The sequence below is a fragment of the Desmodus rotundus genome, chromosome 5, assembly GCF_022682495.2.
Source record: "Desmodus rotundus isolate HL8 chromosome 5, HLdesRot8A.1, whole genome shotgun sequence".
NCBI lineage: Eukaryota > Metazoa > Chordata > Mammalia > Chiroptera > Phyllostomidae > Desmodus > Desmodus rotundus.
The window spans coordinates 148,597,409-148,622,682 of NC_071391.1; the positions used below are offsets into that span (position 1 = coordinate 148,597,409).

Consider the following 25,274-nt stretch of genomic DNA (forward strand, 5'->3'; position numbering starts at 1 on the left):
GAATAATAAAAAAAAAAATTAGGATAGTGTAAGCAGCCTCTAGGACAACTTGAAGTATTCCAACATTCATATCATAGGGGTGCCAGAAGGAGAGGAGAAAGAGCAAGAAATTAGAAATCTATTTGAAAAAATATAGAAAACATTTCAAATATTTGAAAGAAACTTCCCTAATTTGGTGAAGGAAATAGACATGCAGGTCCAGGAAGCACAGAGAGTCCCAAAGAAGATGGATGCAAACAAGCCCATTCCAGGACACAGCATAATTAAAATGCCAAAGGATAAAGATAAAGAGAGGATCTTAAAAGCAGCAAGAGAAAAGCAGTTAGTTTCCTACAGGGGAGTTCCCATAAGACTGTCAGCTGATTTCTCAAAAGAAACTTTGCAGGCTAGAAGGGATTGGCAAGAAATATTCAAAGTCGTGAAAAGAGGGACCTACAGCCAAGAATGCTTTACCAGCAAAAGTACCGTTTAGACTCAAAGAGTAGATAAAGAGCTTCCCAGACAAGAAAAAAAAAAACTAAAGGAGTTTATCACCACCAAACCATTAGTACATGAAATGTTGAAGGGCCTTTTTTAAATAAAAGAAGAGCACAACTGTGAACAATAAAATGGCAATGAATACATATCTATCAACGATTGAATCTAGAAAACGAACTAAGCAAACAAGAACAGTGACAGAATTATGGATATAGAGAGCGTTTTGACGGTTTCCAAATGGGACGGGGATGTAGGGGGATGGGTGAAGAGGGAAGGGGATTAAGAAGTACAAATAGGTAGCTAGAGAATAGCCATGGGGACGTGAAGTACAGTAGAGGAAACGGAGTAGGCAAAGAACTTACACGCATGACCCACGGACATGACTAATGTTGTGGGGATTGCCTGAGGGAGTCGGGGGGCAGTTACTGGGTAGAAGGGAACAAAGCAGAAGAATTGGGACAACTGTAATAGCATAATGAATAAAATATAATTAAAAATAATAAATAAAATGGTGCTTTAGGAAATACTAAGTCTGGCATTTGCTGAAAATTTTGAACACAGAGCTAACATATGACTCCTCTGCTAGGCATGCACCCAAGAGGAACAGAAACATTTGCCCACACAAAAATGAGTAAATGCCTGTGCACAGCAGCAGTATTCTTAAGAGCCAGAGGTAAACCAGTCCAAATGTCCACCGACTGATAAACGAATAACATGATGTGCCCACACAAGGGAATACTGCTTGGCCGTAAAAAAGAATGGAGTACTGAGACAGCAACAGGGACGAACTAGGAAAACATTCATCCGGGTGAGAGAAGCTGGTCACAAAAGACCACAGCGCACATGACTCCACTGGGAGGGATGGGGAGTGACTACTCGGGGGTACAGAGGTTTTCTTTTTGTTATAGTAAAGATATTCTAAAATTGTAGTGATGGCTGCGTAATTTTGAATATATTAAAAAGATCATTGAACTGTACACTTTAAATGGAGGAACTATAGGCATGTGAACTATTTAGCATCTCAGTGAAGCTGTTAAATATTAAAAGACTGTAACCTGAAAGAACTTCCTAATAAACATGGGCAGCACATGTTAGTGAGTGACGAAATATACGTGGTACTTTAATGTATGCTTCAGCAAAGGATGGTTTTAACTAAAAACTGTTGTATCAAAATTATTTTCTAAGTGAAACCATGAATAATTTTGCTATTTTGAGAAGAAATTTATTTCTAGATTTATAAATCAAATACCTTAAGGTGTGACCTTCTGTCAAAGTGATACTTTCCTCCAACATAAAAGGAATTGCTGCTCTTTTTTAAACATAAAATAATAGAAAAACTGATTTTTTGGCCTTCTTTTTTTTTCATTGTGATGAAAACACATGATATCTACCCTCTGTACATCCACAGGAATTTCTGTTTTGAACTACAGTACAATTCAATAACTTAGAGAATACCAAAGTGGAACTGTAATAAGGAAAGAAGACCAAACAAACTTACATCGGGTTCTAGAGTCACACAACGCTGAAACGCCTTCGCGGAGCCTCCGTAGTCTTCCAAGGCCAAGTGGGCACAGCCGAGAGAAAACCACACCCCGAGCTGCAGAGACCAACAGTCCGTCATTCAAACACGGACAGTCATGGGATGTAATCTCAACATTATTTAAGGTACTATTAACAAACTACTGTAAAAAACACAGAGCTATACATTAAATACCTGCCTTACATTTTATAAGGAATGTAAATATACAGAAATTTACCAAATGGAGATGAATTTTTCCATGTAATTTTCAAAGCTTGTATGACGCTGAAAGTGTTTGCAATATCACCGCACATCTTTTGCTGAGCAAACTCCATGAATGAAATGAATGAAATGTTTGTAAGCCCTGAAACTGTAAGTATGAGATTAATCCAGCATTTTTACTGAGCATCGAGTATGTAAAAGGTGTACAAGGTATCAGCAGATTCACGACTGATGAGCGTGTACTACCAACTTGGGAAAAAGTTTTGTTTTCATCTTCAATGAAGACCGCAGCAGCCTTCCGGCCTGCCCTCAAAGAGTCGGGCTGCGCTGGGCGTATCTCTGCCTCGGCTTGCCCGAGAACAACCCAGAAAAAGTGGGCCCAGAATCTCAGCCTGGAAAGCTCGACTGAAGTCAGTAAGATCTGCACGCAGAGACTGAGGAAGGAGGTGAATTAGCAAGTAGCTATTGAAATTACAAAAGAAATCTCTACTTCACAGGATTTCCTTAAAATTCAATAGCCTCTATCAAAAGGAAGATAAAACTGATAAAAATTCAATGAGATTAGTCAGAAAAGCAGCTATTACAGTTAGGTTTGCTTTCCTTTCAGATACAGCCAGCTACAGCAGAATGCAGTGGGCCTTCTCGCTGACTCCCAGCACAAAGGCAGTGGTCAGGGCTTCAGGGTGGGAAAGGAAGTGAGGTGCTTGGTTGTCTCTCCCGGAGCCTTCCATAGAGGCAGAGTGGGAGGCTCCCCCATACCCTCCAGCCCACAAGGCACACAAAACTTGTTCCATATGGCTAGTTGAGGCCTGAAAGTTCTTTAAGCAGATAAAGATTTTTCCCTGGTAATTAGAGATAAAGCTTAGAAAGCAAACATCCTTGGGCAGTTTATAACACTGTCTTGCACTCACGAGAGGCTATAAATTGCTGCCATCGGGAGTTTTTATGGAGAACAGACTTTGCTAAGAGGGATAGGTGACAGCGGAAAAGGGGTGGGCCTGTGTTTGGTGGGAGGAAGGAGTAGCAGAGGTACCAAGCTGAAACAAGGTTAGAATACACTTTTTAAATCAAGGGACTTCCAGCAACTTAAAAATGCTTTTTTTTTTTTTTAAGCAACTTAAAAATGCTTTCATCTGGTTATTTACCCAGTCTAGTGAGTGAACAGAGCTACAATGCACCAAACCACACTCACCAAGTATGACACAGTCCGAGAGGGCCTAAAACCTGATGATGACTCATAAAACATTATACAGAACAAGATCTCTAACTCCTAACCAAGTCGAAAGTTTTGAAATCTGTATTTCATCAGTTCTAAGGTACACTCTCCTTTCACCATGTAACATCTCTGAAATAGATGCATCTCAATGAGCGACAGCTTGTCAGAGTTTTATTGGCAGCATTAAGGTGGCACTTACATGTGCCTCTTACAATGGATGACATCTTACCTCAAATGAATATGGTAGCCAGTTTATTTGGAACAAGGGATACCTCATTCCGGGACTAAACCAAAAAACAATGAGAACTGCCCTCCAAGTTTTCAAAACGCATGTGCCCTCCTTGCTTTCTGCATCAGCAAAGAACAAACTCCCCACAAAACTATTTCACACGCATTGTTATGAAAAAAACAGTGAATGTAAATTCAATATGTAAATAAAGAACCTGTTTTTTCAATCCACCTGAAAAGACAAAGGTTACAGATACTTAAAATTAGTAATTATCTTATAGCTCTCTATGTTATGGCTGGTAATGAGGCTACTATTCAGCTTGAAGTCTTTGAAACAAGTTAATGTTTTGTCTTAAAATGAAAATAAATTTAATGGAAATCAGGAAGATAACTTAATAGTATTAAGGTTCTCTTTTAACTCTTGGTCATTTGTATTGTTGTTTTAATAATTTGCATTTGAGGAAAAACTCTAGCATCACTAATTGCTAGAAGAGTTTCATCTAGTATTGATAACATATAACTATAATGAGATGACTTTTGCACACACCCTATTCTTTGAAATCAGAAAGTGGCTTTACCAGGCGGTGAGGGACAAACACCATATGATCTCACCTTTAACTGGACATAATCAACAAAAGAAGCAAACAAAATATAACCAGGGACATTGAAATTAAGAACAATCTAACAATAGCCAGAGGGAAGGGGGGTGGGAACAGTGGGGAGAAGGGTTTTCAGGAACTACTATAAAGGACACATGGACAAAACCAAGGAGGGGAGGGTAGAAGCAAGGGAGGGAGGTGGGTTTGGCTGGGGTGGGCCGGTAGTGATGGGGAGAAAATGCAGACAACTGAAATTGAACAACAATAAAGTAATTAAAAATAAATAAATGAAGTGGCTTTAAAACAAACTCTAGGGTCTTATTGCTGGTGACTGACCTGCTAAACCATAAATAACGCGTTCGTAACTTGCTTCTCAGTTGAAGGCCTCAATTTGGGGGACTGAGGAGAATATTTGGTGCCTCTTTTACTTTTCTATTTCAAACTATTATTACTAATATTGACCGATATCTTGATTTCGGATGGTCATGCTTTTAAGAAGAGAATATCATAAAAGAGAAAAAGCCAAAAGAAACCTCCCAAAACCCTCTCGCGTGAGTCCCCAGATCAGAGCTGTGTATGCTTGTGAAGCAAAGGCCCCTCTCTCCGGGCCAGTGCTGTCAGACAGAAGCAGCACGCTAGCCTCGCCGCGCTGAGCTGTGGCCACGTTTAAAAAGTAAAAACAAATGGGTGAGATTAATTTTAGTTACCATTTTCTTCGACTCTACATATCCCAAACATTATCATTTCAACATGTTATCAATATACACAACCATTGAGACATTTTACATTCATTTGTTCACACTATATACATTTTTTCACCTCTGCAATCATATGTGTTTCCAGCACCTGCAACACGTCCCAACTCGAGCAACCACATTTCAAGTGCTCCGCTGTCGCACGCTGCCGGTGAGCACCCCACTGGGCAGCACAGTTCTACCCAATCTGTCTGAAACACCGACAGAGACCCGGGCATCCCCTGCACCCCTCCTTCCCTTTTCAACAGCAACAAAACTAGCTCTTCTGGCTGAGACCCTCCCATGGGCTCCCGCCTTTCATGTGCTACGTCACTCCTGTCCTCCCGTGATAACAGCCACCAGAACAATCAGCACTTCATGGGCACTGACCACGTGTGTCAGGCCCCGTTACCAGAGCTTCCCACACTCTGCCCCATTTACTCCTCACAGCAGCCTTTCGAGGCAGTAACTCTCTCCTTCCATCGAGAGGTGAGGACGGGTCAGAGTCAGCAGGGGAGGAGAGGAGAGATTCACCCAGCGGTGTGACTCCAGAGGCCTCATGTTCTCCACGTGGCCACTCTGCCTCCCACTGCACTGTTCTGCCCAGCACAGCTGTGAGTTATGATGATACCACCCCTGTCACCAATAAAGGTTGGGGATGGGGTGGACAGTGAACAGGTGCTGGAAAGCCAAGATCAATTTTTTTTAATAACAGAGTATGTCTACTCCCCCCTGCCCCAAAGCTGTCTTCGGTAGGCAAGTGGACAAAGATGAGACAGAAGAGTGGATGACCATGTTTAGTTGGAAGAAAGAGCTGAAAGGCAACCTTTTATCAAAGGGACCGGGCAAGGCCAAAGGAAGAATCACCTGATAGAGGCTCTGGTTGAGATTTCTGTAGGGCTGACTTCCAGGGCAAGTTACAAAGGCCAGCTAGCTGCAAAGGTGGAGCAATGTTCTTACGAGCTGACACTCTAGCTTTTATTCCTGAGGGAACCAGTACAAAACACAAAAGCCGGACAACTATTTAATTACTTTTTTTATTGATTTTTTTTAAGAGAAAGAGAGGATGGAGGGGTGGGGGTGAGAGAAACATCGATTTGTTGTTCCACTTATGCATTCATTGGTTGATTCCTGTCTGTGCCCTGACCAGGGATTGAACCCGCAACCTTAATATATCAGGACAATACTCCAACCAACTGAACTACCTGGCCAGGGCACCAACTGTTTAATGATATAATGGTATATACTTAAAGAATGGTTTTAGATTATTTTTGAAATAATTAACAAACAGGAGTGGTTGAGAACATGGTCTCCCTGTGAACCTCCCTCATACGTTTTCCTGGAGAAGCAGTGAACTGGAAGGATGGATGCCGGGATCCAGGAGGGCCTGAGCAGCTGCACGATGCTGGCCATGCCACTTAACCTCTGAGTCTCAGTGCCTGCTGGCTTAACGGGGGCTGGAAAAAGCAAGAATTCCAAGGCTCCATGAGACCCCAGATTCTAAAAACCCTGGGGTGACAGGGTTAAAAGGTACCTTAGTGCCATCTAGTGGCAGAGCAAGTACACAGGTCATATAAATAGAATAGTATTAGAATCAGCAGGTTTGAGGAGCTAGGAGGGAATCCATTCAGTTAGATATCAATTCAAAAGGGGCCAAAAGGAAAAGGAGGCGTAGAGAAGAAGTAATTTGCCTAAAGCCACACAATGGCTTCATGTGTGATGAAGACAGTGAGTGCAGTACTTATTAAGCCTCGATAATTAAAATGTATGATGAAGAGAGTGAGTATAATACTTATTAAACTCTGATAATTAAGATGGAAATTAAAGTTTGGAACTCTGAGGGCTAACAAAGACTAAGCACCACTACACGATGGGCAAGATTAGTTTTATAATTAAAAAGTTAATTTTTGCTAAAGTATTTAAAACACATCTGCAATTGGTGACATTCGTTATACATCACAATTCCCTTTCTTAAACACATCGTGCGCCCACTACTCAAACTTCCCTCCTCCTTTAAGGTTTCTGCAGATTGAGTAGTCAGTTTCTTCACACTTTTTGCTCATTCTCCTTGCAGGAGTGACTGAATTTTCCTGATGTCACATATAACAGAGTTTAATGTTTTGATGGGATCCTAACGCCATGCTGCACAATCCATCCTCTCCTTTCTAATTCTTGACTCGTTCCCATGGCCCCGAATGTCGACAAGCTGTTGAATGTGGTTTCATCAAATAGGGAGTGACCCACGCCAAACCCACGAGGGATATCGATGTTCTTTGGTAGCAGCTTTTCCTAAAGCGATGCAGGGCACTCATCTTTTTAAGAACTGTCTACCACCAACTCTTTTGTAACCAAACTTCTCATTTGCGAAGTCCTAACTTCTTTTCCCGAAGAAAACACAAGTCTTAACCTGCCAGCTTTTCTCTCTCTAAAGGAATACATTCGTCTATTTCAGTGTCTCCCTTTAAACCACGGGATCAATGAAATTTCATACACACATTCTTCCTTTACTGGATAGGCCATTAATTGTTTAATGCCCTCTACTTATTCCTGTCCTAGATTTGGTTATCACAGTTCTTATACTTGCCCGCTCTCTCCAGAGAATTCATAGTGTGAGGTAACATAGGTGCTGGTGTGTCACCTACATTTGAGACTCTCCTGTTATCTCCCTACCTTTAGGCTACAGATAATAGGCAATAATGATTTTCTACCACCATTACCACCACACCGCAACAGGCAGGCTGGAAAAATCCAACTATGTAACATCCATGCCTGAGACCTTGCTGTGAGCCAGGAACTATGTTAAGTACTTGACACAGCTTAGCTCTAATTTTCCCAGCGGCAAAGAGAGACAGGGATGATAATCTCCGCTTTCCAATGAGGGACCTGATGCCCCGATGAGGGACCTGATGCCCCGAGAAACACAGTGATTCACCTACGTCTGATCCCTCGGGGTTACTAGGGCTCTGAACCCGGTCTGTGGCAGCAGACGCCCCTCGGCCCCTTGGCCCCCGGCACAGCTACAGCCCAGATGTTGTCCCAGTGCTTGTGTTTCTTGGCAGTTATGCACATCAGACCTTAAGAGTTTCATTTTTTACTGCTTACCAATATGAGCAATGAAGAAACCAAAGGAAAGAATCTCTTTTTTCTCTACATATTATTCGCATATGTTCATCCCGTCTTCCCCATTGGAATGTAAGCTCCAACCTCCTTGAGTCTTCCCACCAACACGAATACAAGTTCACAACAGACACTCTGTAACTCCACTTCAAATAAAAACATTTTCTTCTTTCCAACACTGAAATGAAGATAGAGCTAACCCCTACAAGTCAAGAAAGAGTGTAAGCTCTCAGGATAATTAAAACCACGGAGTATGGTATCATGCAAGTCTGGTCTTACGTAAGACTGGGCTGGGGAGGGCTGCCTCAGTTTCTCTAAAATCCCCTGGTCTCGCAGAGACTCGCTCCCTGTCACGTGCTGGATCATCCCAAAGCATCGGTAGCCTTCCTTCAGCTCCCACGCATCTCTTCCTTGCTGTCCTTCTGTCCCTCTGATCAACACTCTGGAGCGTTTTTGTCTGAATCCTGCTTCACCGGTGCTCTCTTCTGCCTACCTCCAGCTGCTGGAGAGGCCCAGAGTTCGGGGTTCTGCCTGGTGTCTGCTTCCAGCACAGCTGTCTGCAGAGGACACATGCACCTGCGTGGCTGGCTTCCCCTCACTTCCACAGGGAAGCCCCAGTCTGTAGGCTCCGCTCTGGCCGCACCCCTGGCCTTCAGGCTTTGTGTCCAGTGAACTGTCGGTCCTCTACTTAGACACAGCAACAGCTCTTCACAGGCTACATCCAAAATCACATCGGCTTCTCCTGCAGGTCTTGGCCCTTCCTCTCGAGTTCCCCGTATCTATCAATAGGGACATTTTTCTTTTTAACATGACAACTGAGAAAACTAATGTCCTCTTGGATTCCCTCCACCCTGCCAGTTCACTGAATAAAGCCCCCAAAACTTTCCTTTGTAATGAGGCTTCAACTCATGCTATCTTTCCATCCTCACAACTAAAGCCACTGGTCACTCCTCCACCACACTCATTTCTTATTTAAACTTCCCATAACACCACTGTTGACCCATCACACTTTTATTCAAAACCACAACAGACGTCCACATCTAGAGGGTTAGATAACCCTGAAGAAAGGCATTTAAGGCCCATCACCAACTAGTTCTGCCCCTATCATCTTCCCACAGACACTCTGCGCTCTGCTCATAGGCTGACACGGCCTAACTCATTCTCACATCCATCCCGGGGACACAGAAGGATCTCGATAACACTTAGTTAAGCAACCACATAATGTAGTGTTCAAACCACAACATTTTTTAAAGTGAATGGGACATTAAAAATAATTAAAATTATATGACTTAAAAAGAGAACTTATTGCCCTGGCTGGTGTAGCTCAGAAGACAAAGTGCCTGCCTGCAAACCAAAGGGTCACTGGTTCAATTCCCAGTCAGGGCACATGCCTGGGTTGCAGGCCAGGTCCCCAGGAGGGGGTGCATGAAAGACAACCACACACTGATGTTTCTCTCCCTTTTACTCCCTCCCTTGCCCTCTATCTAAAAATAAATAAATAATCTTAAAAAAAAAAAAGCAAAATTCTTAAAAAAAAAAAAAGACCTTATTTATTGGCAAACAAATTGCTGATCAACAAATTGGTTTTACTGTATTTATAAGATCATTTATAAGGGATCATTTTATAAGATCATTTTTAAGGGATTTATAAGATCATTATATTTGAAAACTATTTTCAGAAGTAAATTTTTTTTGAAAAATAAAAACACTGTATATTTAAAAATAAAAAATTTAAAATGCTGACTACCAGAACATTTAGAAATAACAAAGGGAACATTAATCAAGCTATGCATTTATGACATCTGCACATTTTTGCAATATATCACAGCATCAATATTACTTTAATTTAGCTTAGGTATTCATATATTTTAATCAATTCCTCACTCATATCTAATTCTAATAGCACGTCACTGACACTTTTCTGGTGAATGTGTGAGTGAGTGACAGCCAGCAATCTCCAAAGCACAAACGCTGTAAATGTCACACGCACCTTCTGGTTCTTACACAAATGCACCGTAAAGACGATGCATTTAGTTTTGCAGGCCATCCCAAACACTCGAGTTTTTATACCAGTTTGATTTCAGAAAGTTGTTACAATGAACAAAAGCCATTCAAATATCACTCTCATTTTGCCTAAATTTTGTTATTAAATCTAATTGCGGACATGTGTGAGAAAAGAGGGTAGAATGTTTTAGATTCAGTTCTTCTGTTTTCCTAGTATTCCGGGACTTAACAGAGATCATAGCACGTAGGAGCTCTCCTTCTTCAGAGACAGTTCAAACTTGGCCCGCAGTTCTGACAAGCCTGTGGTGTTCAAGTTCGCCTCTCGCAGTAGTTCTGTGCAACCGCAGCATCAAATGCTGCGCGTTCTGGCACGCCTGACAGCCGGCCTGAATCAGATCCATGTGGCAAACTGCAAGATATCCTCGCATAACATCTGTCTGCACTGCTCTGAACAACTCATTTTTTTGTCTTTCTAAGTAATTAATTCAAAATCATACAATGAGGCCATTAAGCAGTGTCAAATCCGCCCATGCAAATTCCCTCACATCCATCCCTTCTTTCCTGATGCTCTTTCCCCGCTGGGAACAGTCACGCCAGACTCTTGCTACAGTCTCCTAACCCTGCCTACATCTAGCATCTTCCATGGCCACCGTGTTGCCAAAACAATATTCCTAAATCACCTCCATGCGCACCACATTCCTCCATGCAAAACAAAGCCAAGCGCAAATCCATCCTTCAATGGCTCCCCATCTGCCAAATAAAAAGTCAAAGACATCAGCCTCACATTTAAGACCTTTTGTAATCTGGCTCCAGTCTGGCTTTCCTGCTGCTCTACTCCCTTTGACTCTAAAAAACTAGCCCACTCGCGCACCCCTCTGTCCCCCCAGTGCACACTCACACACACACACCCCTTCTCCTTCTGTTTCTAGGGTTTTGCTTATACTGCTCACCTGCCTGGGATGCCCTCAACACTGCCCTTCCCCTAGCCTCTTTAAGTAAACTTTGTCCTTCAAAGCAAATCCAACATGCTCTCCAGTGTCTACCAAAGACAGAAATATCCTCTTTGGCTTCTGTGTAACTAGTGCTTTACAGGTAACTCACTTGGTATTTCTTTGATGCCTCATGCTATTGGCTAGTTTTGTCTGTGTTCATTCCACTAGACCATGCCAAAGGGCACGCACTGAACTGTCTGGTGACCTGCTGCTGCTGCTTCACCTCTGGCTCAACGCTATGTGCACACCAGACAATCAGCATATATTTGACTGAATAATTGGTCAAAGATATTATTTACTCATTAACGCAACACGTATTCATTGAATGCCGACTATGTGATAGGTACTGTTATAGCACTAAAAAATACAAACAGAACTTAAAGAAATAAATCTCTGCCTTCATGGGATTTAATCCTAGTGGAGGAGAAAGGAATTTTTCTAATGCACATACATAATATTAGAAGGTTCTAAGTGCTATGAAGAAACGGAAGGCAGGGAAGGAAATAAGGAATTACGGTGGAAGTGTGGTTTAAAACAGAATGATCATCGAAGGCCTCTCCTAGAAAATGATATTTGAGCAAAGACTTGAAGGAGGCCATGGACCAAGGTACACAGATAGCTGGAAGAACATTCCAGGCAAAGGAAGAGCAGGAGCTAAAAGGAAGGTGCTAAAATCCGGAGGCAGGAATGTGCCTGAAATATTCAGGGGAGAACAGAGACTAATGTGGGGTGAGTGAGGGGCAGAGTAGGAGGAAAGGAGGGAAAGAAGCAACAGGCGCCAAGCTGGGGAAAGCCTGAGAGCCACCAAGGGACACTGGCTTCTGTCACTAGACGATGGAGCAGAGGACAACACATCTGAAAAGACTGACTTGGATGTTCACTGAACAGGGAGCTGGGGACAAGGACAGAGACCGAAAGACCAGTTAGGAGACAATACATTAATTAGGTGAGAGAGAGTCGGGATTTGAATGAGAATGCTAGCAGGTGGTAAGGAGCTGTCTGATTCTAGATGTATTTGGAAGGTAGCTCTGCCAGGATTTACTGATGGCTTAGATGACTCTAGGACCACATGGGGTGGACCTTGGCAGGGCAAGCTTCTAGGAGTTTCTATAGGAGTTCTAGTGTTTTATATTAGACATGTAAGGTAAAGTAACAAATGTGAAGACTGGAGAAACCGTTAGATACAGGAGTCTAGAGCTCAGGGAGAAGGCTGGACTGAAAATAAACCTTTGGGAGTTGTTAATGTAAAGATGCTATTACAAGCTATGAACCAGATGAATGAAGGGAGTGAGTGTAGACAGAGTGAAGGCCCGAGGACTAGGCCATAGGGCACACCTAGGAACCATCCAAGAAGACTGAGAAAGAGTAGCCAGTGAGGCAGGAGGAAAGTGTTAATGCTCAGATGTTGAAAAGAGACAGTGCTTGAGAGAACACTTCAGGTCTGTGAGGTGCCTGGCACTGCTTTAACTTAGACTATGGGAGGCTACGGGAGGGATTTATTTTCCCTACTTTTATGGCAGGTGTGGTTAGGTAATGGGCAGAGGCTACTAAGATGAGCAAGGATATGATACAGTTTTCCATAAAAGTACAAGTAAAATTTAATAACACAACATTGAGTTCTATTTTCTACCAAAAAAAAAAAAAAAGTCTCGTTATAATCAACTTTGTGCAGGATTTCTCAACCTTGGCACCATGGTGTTTCAGGCTGGCTCGTCCTTTACCATGCCAGGAGAGGCCAGAAGCAGACTACCCCCATGCCGAATACCCCGGGGGCAAAAGCATCCCCAGCTGAGAACCACTGACTTAGAGAAAGCTGTCAACAAAAGCCAGTCCTAAGCATACTTTAAACATCCTTGCTGCCAAAGCAACTGCTAATTTCGATGACATTCTGTGCTTACACCTGTCCTACTCTCTTCTCCAGGCTGCTTACCAGCTGGCTAACTTGGAAGGTAGTCAGTCACTGCTCAGAGCGAGGAAAGTAAACAATTAGCTTTAACCTGTCAGAAAAAAAATGTACTTCTGCTCTTTTTTCAATGTAGAAGACATGCACTAAGTCTACCAAGTTCCAGAATGGTCATTTCTGCATGCTCATGTTCACAGGAGCATTCTTCACAGTAGCCAAGAGGTTGAAGCAACCCAAGTGCCTGCTGACAGACGAATGGATAAACGAGATGCAGTCCATCCAGACCATGGAGTTCAGCCTTAAAACGGAAGGAAATTCTGACACGCGGTACAACACGGATGAATCTTATGGACATTGTGCCGTCACGAAAGCAAATATACTGTATGATTCCACTCATGTGAGGTATTGAGAGTAGTCAGATTCAGAGGCAAACGGCAGAATGGCTGCCAGCCACTAGGGGGCAGGGGGCTAGGAGTCACTGTTTAATGGCTCTAGGGTTTCAGTTCTGCAAGACGAAAAAGGTTGCGGAGACGGGTGGGGCGATACTTGCACAGCAGTGTGAGTGTACATAACACTGCTGAACTGTGCACTCAGAAATGGTTAAGATGGAAGGTTTTATGTGATGTGCTTTTTGCCACAATTCAAACAAAAAGCAGTGTAGGCTGTGGAGTCAGACCGTCTGGGTTCAAATACTGGCCAAACATCCAATGAGGTGCCTGGCTTGTAGCAAATGCTTGCTGAACAGTTTTTCCTACAATGATCAACAACCCACTCTAAGTTACCCTATTTCCATAAAAGCGTTTCTTTCACTATGGGTTTCAGCGATTACTTGTAGAGTCCTGTACTACCTAATTTTACTTCCAATTCTTTTCCTTCCGAACATGTCTTCTGAAAATGGAACCTAATTGTAATATCTGCATTTGCCTTATGGACGACAAACAGAAATAACAAAAAGAAAAGTCACTAAGAGAAACACAGCAGAAAGTGAACAAGGAAAAGCCTACCCATACCCGTCCACTTTTGGTGACGAGCAAGAAGTTTATCAGAGATGAAGTTCTTAGATCTCAAGGACACGCTCACCAGTCATTAGGACAGAAATGGGTACTCGTTCAGTAAGAATAAAAATATTTTAAAAAGTTAGTGCCGAGAGCAGATGGGGTTTCATGAATTGTCTAACCTGCATGGGATTGATCTTCACCGAGCGCTCGAAGCACTCCACGCATTCCCGGAACTCCTTGTTTCGCAGGTGGAGGAGGCCTTTGGAGCGCTGAGCTCGTGCGCTGCGGTGCCGGGACAGCTCCCAGGCCTTGTCGTAGTAAGAGTGATCACGGAGGACGTCTCCGAGCAAGCAGTACAGACTCGGCGTTTCTTTTTTCTCCAGCTCTTGCCTAAGGATTTCCTCTGCCTAGAAATAACAACAGAAAGAACGGAATTGCTATTTTTTAAGCACATGTACATCTTTTATGCACAAGATTCAAAATTTTGTTGTCAGAGTTTGAAATGACGTAGTTATTTCATGCATCTAGGACACAGGCTAAATAAGAAGGGGACAATAAAAAGTAAATGTGGTACAAGTGAAAGAGGATAAGAAATCAGAGGTGAGTGCTGCTTTCCTGGCACCCAGAATCCTCAGGAGAAGCACTGGGCAGAGGTGTCCTTCATGGTATTGGGGGACTCGTTTAGCTCCTCATTGCTCTGCTCCCCGCTCTGGCTGCCACCACTGGGATCATGTTAGAGCAACACCTCCAATTCACATCTACCCAATGGCAAATGGTATGCTCAGGGAGCCTGGGATTGCTGAGACACGTATAAAAGAAGGAAGGGGATACAATTTCATAGGCATGGTTAAACACCTGTCTCTTAACCAAACTGCATCTCACCTCACAGAAAAAACTTGCCATCGCAAGACTTACGTGCTTCCTGATGGCCATTCCCTACAGACATTAAAAGGCACCCGCTGCACAGGCCCGCAGTGCCCATGCAGCTCATCACCCGTGCTACTTCTGTCCTGGCTACCACAGGACAGTCCACTGTCCTCACCCACGTCCATTACCCTGCCTCTGGTCAATTTCAGCGGGGAACAGGAAGCTGGGCAGTAGGGCTCCTTTCCCTTCTCCCACACCAACACCTTCTCAGAACCCCCAGTGGAGTCGCCGAGACAGCCACAGCCTCAGTGGGCATAAACATGCAGGAACCACCCTGCAGGAGCTAATGGGCTCTTTGGACTCCCTAACCTACGTAACTGCAGTTGTGCCATCTGTGCATTGAACTTTCTTTGGGTTGGACATACCCATAATTCTTAACTTAAGCAGTCTAATTTTTGTGCAATCTTTCAAAAGACAGCCTGCTTCCAAACTTCTGGAATACTGTCTTTGGGTGCTGGCTCTTTTGCACTTCTGATACAGTATGGGTTATGAAGGCTATTTAAGACGAGTCTGAAAATGGAACCAGAATTTGTAAGAGATTCTAAGGAAAAACAGATCTAAGTCCCAAATAACCAAAATAAATATAATGTTTTAAAATACAACCCATATAATTCCTTTATTCGCAGATAATACAAGTTATTAATGTATTTAACCATATATATATTTACACACACACATGTATGTGTGTGATGTATTCAACCAAAATGTATCACACTGTAGTCACAGCAGAATTTTTGCTGAAAAGATCTCAGTGCAGTGGAAGGCATTTCTCTTGGCAGCCTGGCACTGAAACTTGATACCCCTACCCTCCCAGAAATTCTGAAGGCTAATTCACTTAATACATTCTTTCCTGCTTTAACCAGTTTGAGTGGATTTTGTGGTCTGCAATGAAACAATGGCCATCATAGTAACTGGTTACAGAAGTACTTGTAGGCAACACACCCCTGCAGAAAATGAGTATTTGTGATTAGTTATCTAATCTGGTTGGAGTTAAAAGACAATGGGGATCCAGTGATCGTGGGAGGGTAGGACGCTGTTAGTCCATGATATCCGGTGACACTTAGAAAGAGGCGTCCCCGTCATGCCAGGCTTCGGGCACTGAATGACAGGGAGCTGCGAGGGAACACAGGGCTGGAAGGTCAGCTGGACGCTTCAAAATTCCCTGCGCAGCTCACACAAAGACAATGACACTCAGGGAACGTCTGTGCTTGCCTAAAAGAATTTCTTTTCCCTCGTAACTGTCACGCTGATACAGCCAGACAACTGTGGGCGCTGCTCCTGCAGGATTGCCGAATTACAGGCCCACCGGTTCTGTGGGACAGGTCAGGCATCTGGCCGGGTTAGTCAAGAATGCTTTGGTCACTCGTCTTATGTCCTCTCTTGCCTTCTAGCCACACATCATTTTATTATTTTTTAATAATTGCTCTAGGGTCACTCCTGTGCACCTTCAATTTATCAACATTCATGTACGTTTAATATTGTATCGCCTCACCTTTCTCACGTCACAACTGGCCAGTCGAGTTGGTCCTAAATTTCTGTTCCACAGAAACAATTAGAGATAAATTTTTACTGTTGTTTTAAGCCACCTAAGTTGACAGGGTTTGTTACACAGCAGTAATAACTGCAACGGTCGTTTAAAGCAAGATGGTTAGAGCAAAGAAGGTCACTGATTAATAAAAGCACAAGACACAAAATAAATCCAGTGTGGAAGGAAGGAAGGAGGGAAGGAAGGGGGGGAGGGAGGAAGGGAGGAGGAAAGGAGGGAAAGAGGGAGGGAGGGAGGAAGAAAGGATTGATTTAAATGGGGACCTTTGGGGTGATTTGCCTAACAGAAACCCCTACACCCTCCTGAGTGTCCAGCAGGGACAGCCCTCCCACATCTGATAAGACAAGTGCCATCATGCTCGAAGACAGTGCAATGACTGCAGTTCGGGGAGTTACCTTGCAAGAGAAGGCCAGTCCTCCTCACACCTGACCCCTTCTATCCCTCATTGCCTCCAGACAAATCAGTAGACTTACACACAAAAAGAACTGCAAGATAGTGTTCACTTCTAGAGGGAAAACCTTGGGACCATGCGGAAAAAGAGACTAAGGGTGTTAAGACCATGGGCAAAGAGGATCATAATTTTAAATCAGCTGAATTTAGACGCCCATCAGAAATGTTCCATTCACAGTGCTAACTCAAGCAGCTGGAGACGGCTCTACACCATTTGCTCAACTGCTTGACTAAGACCTTGACTCAAACATGGTCAAAACTAAAGTTCAGATGTCAGAAATTCCTTGGTGTCATGGGGAGGAAACAATCTGACATCTAAGAAAAAGGTTGTTGTTAATTTATCATTTGCAACCCCTAACTACGCCCCCCATGAGAACCCAGGCTTTGAGAAATAAATTAAGTATGGGAGGACCAGCATCCTTGAAAGTGCTATAGTATTGCAGATGTCCCAAGTAAGCTGGGAGAAAAGCCTGAAGATCCCTCTATGGAAATGCGCTTCCTGATTTCAATAGCGATGATTAGAACACAAGGTAATGGAGACTGGCTTCAATCCTGGAAGCAAGATGAGTGTACTTATTTGCAACAGGCACAGCCAGAGTGATTATAACAGTGTAGCTAGCATGGATCTCAGGTGGTGGCTGATCATGAAGACTTGGACCAAATTAGATGGACAGACAACTAAATTCAAACTTGATCTGTATTTTAAATAGAGGACAGGGAGGAGAGGGAGGAAGAAGAAAGAAGACATGATCACCATTGAGGCATGGAGACCAGATGTGTGACCTGAGTCACCAGGCTAAAGCACTGTTCACCTGACTCCTATCCCTGGGTCACTTCACAGACTCGGAGCCTCTGAATAACATAACAAATATATACCATAATTCTTCTCCCCTAGTCTTCCCCAAAGGAGTAATTGTGACCATTTACCAGGTAACAGTATCCTGGCTGATTAGCTCTCAGTTAATGCTAATTTTGGGGTCCCAGAACACCACCATGACGAGGTAGAGGGTTTATGGAAGTCAGTCTACCCATGGTGGGCCTAGGAAGTCTCTGACCCGCCCAACCTTGAAGGCAGAGGTGAATTGGAAATATCAACAACCAGCAGAGCCTGCAGTGAGTGCTACTGAAGAATAAAGGGCCAAGGGAAAGCTCCTGGGGGTTTGTCCCCCGTTTAAAAAAAATCCAAAGTGATACTGCACATCTACGCAAGCCACAGAAATGCACCCCACCGTGAAAAACTTGAAAGATACTGTGAAGTGTGTGTTTGTATATATGGTTCTACGGGCGGTTTAGCCTGCCCATTTAAACCGAGCAGAACCCAGATGGGCCCTGGAAAATGTCCGAGGTTGCCATAAACGTAGTGTGATGGGGGACCTAGTTATAGCTACTGTCCCAGACGTGATCTGGGGCCAACCATCACAGCTGCTGAGACTTGGTAACCAAGCACTGATACAGCAGATGTGGGTTTTACCTAATAACCAGACAACACCAGACAGAGTGGGCTTTCACCACACTAAGAGAAGTACACTTTCCTATCTTGCCTCAGAATTACATGAACTTGGTGGTATAATTTAGTCTGTAAGAATCTTGCTTGTCTCACCATCCCATTAGCTTCACCAGTCCATGACCTCAACAACATCATGCTAATAAAACTCATGAAACCTAAATTTAAAAAAAATTGTGTGGCAATGTCAATCAAAAACCAATTGGAAATTATCATACTGTTAATACTGTAACTTGTTATTAGGAAAATATTCAATTTATAAAAATTCATTTGATATATTACCTCTACAGAACTCATGTATTAAATAAAGCAGACATGTAAAATAAATGTTTATGTTACTAGTTATTTTTGTTCTTATATGCTCTGAGAATTTTAATATCCAAACTTCTACTGAAGAAACTAAGTTTCCCCAAATCAAAATTCTTTTTTAACTACATAACACAATCTACAAAATTCTCTGTACCTGTTAGTAGTTTGGCACTTTCCAAATAAGTAAACCCCCACGTTAAAAGGGCTAAGTCACGGCATACCCGTGTGTACTGTGTGTATATGTCAACTTGCTTAAGCTGGAAACCATGTTTCCTATAATCCCTCTCCCTTCAGATTTCCCGCTAGAGTTGGCCAGAAGGGGAACTTGTTAGGAATTTGAAAGACAGAAGTAAAGCAACAGCCTTTATTCTTGGAAGGCTGATGTGGTTAAACACAGTGTCAAAAAACATAAAGCAATGTCCTGAAGATCCCAGCTCATCCTTGCTCTGTGTGTCCAGCTTGCCTTTCCAATTATTGGCCCTGAAAACCAACAGCAACCCAGGGCCCACCAACACACCTTTCACTGTGGACCCACAGGGCTGGTAGCTACACAGATACAATGGCTCCCCACAGGCTGTTGGCTTCTCAGATTCCCCGTAAGTTCTGACTTACCTACCTGCGCAGACACTTCAAGTGGACTGGCAAATGATTTTTATGTCATCCTCTTACTCTCTCTTCCACACCTTCATTTGCGCCCAGCTCTTCTTCCCACGTTTGTTAGATCTAATTCCTTTAGTATTTCCAAAAAGTGGCTCTGCTTTTATAAATAAAACCTGAATGATACAATCTTTTTTCCTTTTTGCCTTTGAAACTCCTTATGCGTCCTTTCTTTTGACAAAATTTACTGATTAGTTTTTACCCACTACATTGTTACATGCATTGTCTCACTTAATACCTACAATAATTCTGAAAGGTAGATACTAATATGCCCATTTTTAAGACAAAGAAATAAGAGTTTAGATTCCTTGGTCAACTGGTCCGCCCCATAACAAAGATACCAAGTTGAAAATCAGGTTCAATACCAGCCCTATATTCCACAAGCAGACATCTGCAAAAATGGTGGCATAAGGAACCACCACTCTGAAAATTCCCTGCTCTATAAAAGCAACAAGAAAACAGGCAAAAAAAAAATGTTAAAATCAACTTTTTGGGAACTCTGGAAATTAACCAAAGACCTGAAAAAATTCAGCGAGTGTTTATTCAGAAAAAGGCAAAATCTTGGTAAGAACAACAAGCCTCCTGTCATTTTAACGTATCCCATTCGTATTCCCTCTTCTCCAGTCCGCAGCAGTCTTGAAAACCCACAGCAGGCCTTCGTGGAGAAGAGCAGCCTGGCAGCCACCAGAGGGAACAGAATGGGTTTGTGGCTCCTCTACAGACTCAAGCCCAGAAAATTATCTTTATATAACCTGTCTGGTGGCTGTCTTTATTTAACCTAACTCTGAGCTTGCCCACCAAAAAAGTTATGGAAATCTAGGAAACCATTCAGGTGCGTATGTTCGAGAAAGAACCAAGAAAGCCCTAAGCTCTCCCCTCGGGCTGACCTTGAAGGCTCTGCACAAGCAGTTAGAGAAAGTTAAGGCAAAACATGCCAGAAAACAAACAAACACACACACACACAGAGCCCATTAGTAAAGACTTGGGGGACTTGCTGATTTAGGCATTGAAGAAATTTTCTGTCTAACGATTAGTTGACTATTAAGCTAATCAGCCTAAGATTTCAGTGGCTACACAAGACAAAGACTATTACAGGGTAGGGCAGAAGTAGGTTTATGGTTGTGAGTATGGGAAATACGGTTTATTCCTGTATTATTATTATTGTATTATTTTCCATATGAACAATTGTAAACGTACTTTTGCCCCACCCTGTATTTTACATGACGAGTCAAGAAACATCACCAAACAAAATACAACACAAGTAGCAACAACTTGATTTCCAGAGTTGCCACATTACATTAAGCATCTAATTTTCAATAAAAATTACAAAAACATACAAAGAAGCAAGAATGCATGGACCTTACGTGGAACAAAGAAGCAATCATTAGAAACCACTTCTAAGGACAGTGAGTCTTACAGACACCTGAAATCTGCTATTTTGAATAATCCCTAGTATAATGACAAAGAAAATAACTCAAAACAACAGCAAAGGAAATGATAAGGGAATTAAAATGGTACACTGGAAAATACCCATTTAGCCAAAAAGAGGGCAGTAATGGGAAAATAAAAAAGACATAGACTAATATAGAAAACAGCAAAATGACCAACATACCTCCTATGTTATCAGTAAATGAATTAAATGTAAAGGATGAAACATTCCAATCCGCAGCAGAGAGTAACAGAAAAGATTTTTCAGATGATCCAACTAAATGTTGTCTACAAGAGAAACACATTAGATTCAGACACACAAAGTGGGGGAAAAAATGAAAGAAGACACATCACCTAAACAGAAACCAAAGAAGAGCTGGAGTGCCTATGCTAATACCAGACAAAATACACACCTTAAGACAAACATTGTTAGTGCAACAAAGAAAGGCATATTTTAATGATAAATGTTCACTCCGTCAAGAAGATACAATAATCGTAAGTGCGTATGTTCACCTAACAACAGCCCCAGACGACATGAAGCGAACACTGACAGATGTGAAGGGAGAAGTCCTGGATTCAACGACACTGTTTGGAGACCTGCAGGTCACACTTTAGTGTACACAGAACACTCTCCAGGATACACTACATGTTGGGCTGTAAAAAAAGTCTCAATCAATTTGAAAAGGCTGAGGTATTCAAAGTATGCTCTTCAATCACAATGGGATGAAAGTAGAAACCAGTAACGGAAAGAAATTTGGGGAAATCACTAATGTGCAGAAATTAACACACTTCTGAATAACCAATAGGTGAAAAAAGAAATCACAGGGAGATTAAAACCAGTTTGAGATACGTGAAAAATATATGTGTACATAACATGCCCAAAGTTACGGGTGCAGCGAAAGCAGTGCGCAGAGGAAAATTCATAGCTATAAAAGCCCATACTGAAAAAGGAAAGAGATTTCAATCAATAATCTTTCACCATAAGAAACTAGGAAGAGAAGAGTGAGCCTAACTCAAAGAATTAAAAGGAAGAAAATAATAAAATTAGGGTGTAAATAAATAAAATAGAAAATAGAAAAACAAAAGAAAGAAACCAAAAGTCAGCAGGTTCTTTAGACTCAAAGTACTAACATCAGAAATAAAAGAGAAGAAATGACTACCAACCTTCCAGAAATAAAAAGGCCTATAAGGGACTACAGTACTGCACAGGTACCTCACACTCAAGACAGGATCCGAGACCCAGGATACGCTACCGTATCCTCAGAGCACCTGCAGAAGCGAAAACGTGCCACTCCACAAATATTTATTCCACCCCTCATTGTACTGTATTATAAACCATGAAGATTCGCCAGAGTCCAAAGACCTATAACCCAGACCTAGTGTTTTCAACATTTACCAAAGAAGACAAAAAATAAAAATGGGAGGTTAATAGTAATCAGGAGAAACTTCACATTTGGAAACGCTAAGGCACTGAGGATTTCAGATACTCCCTCCACTAACTCACACCTACCGAAACGCTTGTAAGAATACAGACTGCAGAGCCCTGGCCAGGGAGCTCAGTGGGTTAGAGTGTCAGCCCGCTATGCCAAGGTTGTGGGTTTGATTCCTGGGCAGGGCACATAAAAAGAAGCAACCAATGGATGCATGAATAAGTGGAACAAATTGATGTTTCTCTCTCTCCCTCTCCCTTCCATTCTCTCTCTCTCTGAAATCAGTAGAAAAAAAAAAAAGAACACAGAGAGTGGGTGGCATGCAACCTCTTGTGACCAAACAGTATCAATTCCAGGCATTTCATCCACTGGAAGGAAAGGTCTGAAGCCAGAGCAAGGCAGCTTCTTACAAAGGTCAGAAACACCAGAGCTGTGACTTGGTCTGAACTGGCCTCTTCTTTCCTCAAATTTCTATCCCACATTTTTCTGTTAGAAGTCAATTCTTTTTCTCCTTGAGCTCTTACACCTCTTTGTCTTGCCAACAGAATGATCTTTCCCAAGGGCAATGCTTGCAGGCAATATATTTCCTTCCCCTAATTAGTTGCATTGCATTCCTCAGTCTTCTTCACTCTCTCCAAAATGTCCTCCCACCTCCTCCACTTACCCGCTTAATTTATTATCCAATAAAGAATGACAAGAGATGTGCCCAGTGAACATAAATAAAGCATAAGGGCTTGTAAAATCACTTTTGCAATATTAAAATATGGGTGGCCGGGAACCTTCACAGAATGCAAAAGCTTTGGTATTTCTGCCTATGGTCACTTCTTTCCTACAGAAAATATACATGTGTATCCTTCTAGGATACAAGAAATGTGTTACCTAAATGTCTATTAAATCATATAAAGATACATTCCCAAACACACAAAGTCACACTTACAAGGGCACCTGGCTGCAATGAATCTGAGGCGCTTGCAAGAATCCTGTCAACTGCAAACCCCAAAGGTCACTTCCCTGTCCTCACACACACATACATATCTTACATACCCAGGCTGTTTCAACAATCTGTTTTATTTTCTAATTGTATGCAACTAATTATTACTCTTAGCAAAAGTCTGTGGCAATGATTACACACCATGAATCTAAGTATAAAATTAAGTCAGACAAGACGTAAGCAGATCCTACAGTTATGGCTAGAATGAACTACACTCCAGCTACTTCACTTGAGAAGCCTGCAGTGCTCACAGCGAGGGCCACACACTCAGGTGCCTGGAGATCCTTGCCAACTGCTGGGATGAACAGAGCAGGCTGGTGAGTGAGCGTACCAAACAGGAGCCACGGCGCAACTCCAACCAATGTGCGCAACAGTGTGGGGATTTGACCCGGGGTTTCCACCTCACTGGATTCTTTAAGAGAAGTCAAGAAATCCAGATTTTTAAATGCAATAGCCTGAAAATGTTTAACGTTTTTTAAAACACCGTGTAAGCCAAACAAAATGCCTCTTACAACTTCACACCTGGAGCATTAAACTCCCACCCTCCAGTGCACATCAGTTAGTTGTTCCTGCTGGGCATCCCTTCCTGATCTCCTGATGACAGAACTGCTCTTCCCTGAGAAGAAGCCCTTCCGTGGGGTTCTACCAGAGACGGGGCACACGCCCCGGCCCTGCAGTCTCCAGGAGAACCCTTCCGTTAGAGCCATGGAATTGACTATGTTTTCCCACTGGGATTACTAAACCTGGGCTTCCTGGGCCCATCCTGTCTGCCTCATGGAGAGAGCTACAAAGTCACGATGACATCATCTCAGCCCCTGGATGCAGCTCCACGACAGGTCTACAAGAGTTTTCAACTGCATGAACCAGTAAGTTCCCCCGCCACCCCCACCTTTTTCTGCCTGAGCTAGGATATGTTGGTTCTCTTACAACCGAAACAGTTCTAACACAACCCTAGGAAACTGTGTTGCATAATCCATTCTACAGACTTCCAATCATATGAAGGTCTGTGAGGATGTAGGTGCTTGTAGTCAGAAAGGCAGTTCAAATGCCAGTTCTAGTACTTACCAACTGCATGCCCTTCTTGGCTGTGATTTGTGCCTTGATTTTGTGAATTAGCAGACAGAATTTTACCTTCTAATATATGATAAGAGTGGTGCTCATCTGACTTTGCCTCTGGTCAGGATATAGAAATAGTAGGCCCTGGATGGTTTGGCTCAGTGGATTGAGTGCCAGCCTGCAAACAAAAGGGTCGCCAGTTCGATTCCCAGTCAGGGCACATGCCTAGGTTGCAGACCAGGCCTCTAGTAGTGGGGTGTGTGAATGGCAACCACACATGGATGTTTCTCTTCCTCCTTCCCTTCCCCTCTAAAAATAAAATAAATAAAATCTTTAAAAAAAGAAAAGAAATGGGGAATTGGCAAACCAACAACTATAAGAAGCCTTCCTGGCAAGGAATGAAGGAAGAAGAATGAGCTCGGGACCCAGGGATGGTACTACTATAAAGAGTGTCTACGAGGACTACAGAAGTGACAGAAGTAGGTTTAACAGGGAGAGGCTTGTCCCAAGGGGACAGAAAAATGGGCAGGCTAAGAATGTAATGGCCACTACGAGTCAGATTCGGCCACCTGACAATAGCTTTAGGTGTAAAAATGTGTGTGTATATGTGCTGCTAGCTCAAACAACTTGGGGCACGTTTTCTAATTCCAGTCTTCTTCCCTGAAGCAGGAAGCAGAAATGGATTCTGGGTTTTGCTGTAACAGGGGCTGGTTTTCAGAGATGCAGACTGCCCGCTGGAAAGGTTACCTACATCCTTAGCACAGTGGATGAGGATGTCAGGACAGGGCTAAGAGAGCAGCACCACCTACCCTTACGGCTGCCAGGACAAGGATCCCAGCCTTCTTGTTCCAGGAGCAGCAACTGAAAGGTAAACCATACAAACCTCTTCATCCCAGCCGGTCATGCCCAGCGAGGCTTCTTCTGGGAGGGGGTGCCCAGGCCTACCCACTCTGTCACTGAGCCAAGG

General features: G+C 42.8%; 1 protein-coding gene across 1 annotated transcript in view; it reads right to left on the bottom strand.

Moving 5' to 3' along the window:
* TTC27 (tetratricopeptide repeat domain 27) overlaps window positions 1-25,274 on the bottom strand; it is a 131,328-nt gene that overhangs the window by 30,997 nt on the left and 75,057 nt on the right. The window contains exons 13-14 of the mRNA XM_024552639.3: window positions 14,189-14,416; window positions 1,976-2,074 (exon numbers count right to left, since the gene is read on the bottom strand). Of these exons, the coding sequence (XP_024408407.2) occupies window positions 1,976-2,074; window positions 14,189-14,416 (327 nt within the window). The remainder of the gene's footprint in view (window positions 1-1,975; window positions 2,075-14,188; window positions 14,417-25,274) is intronic.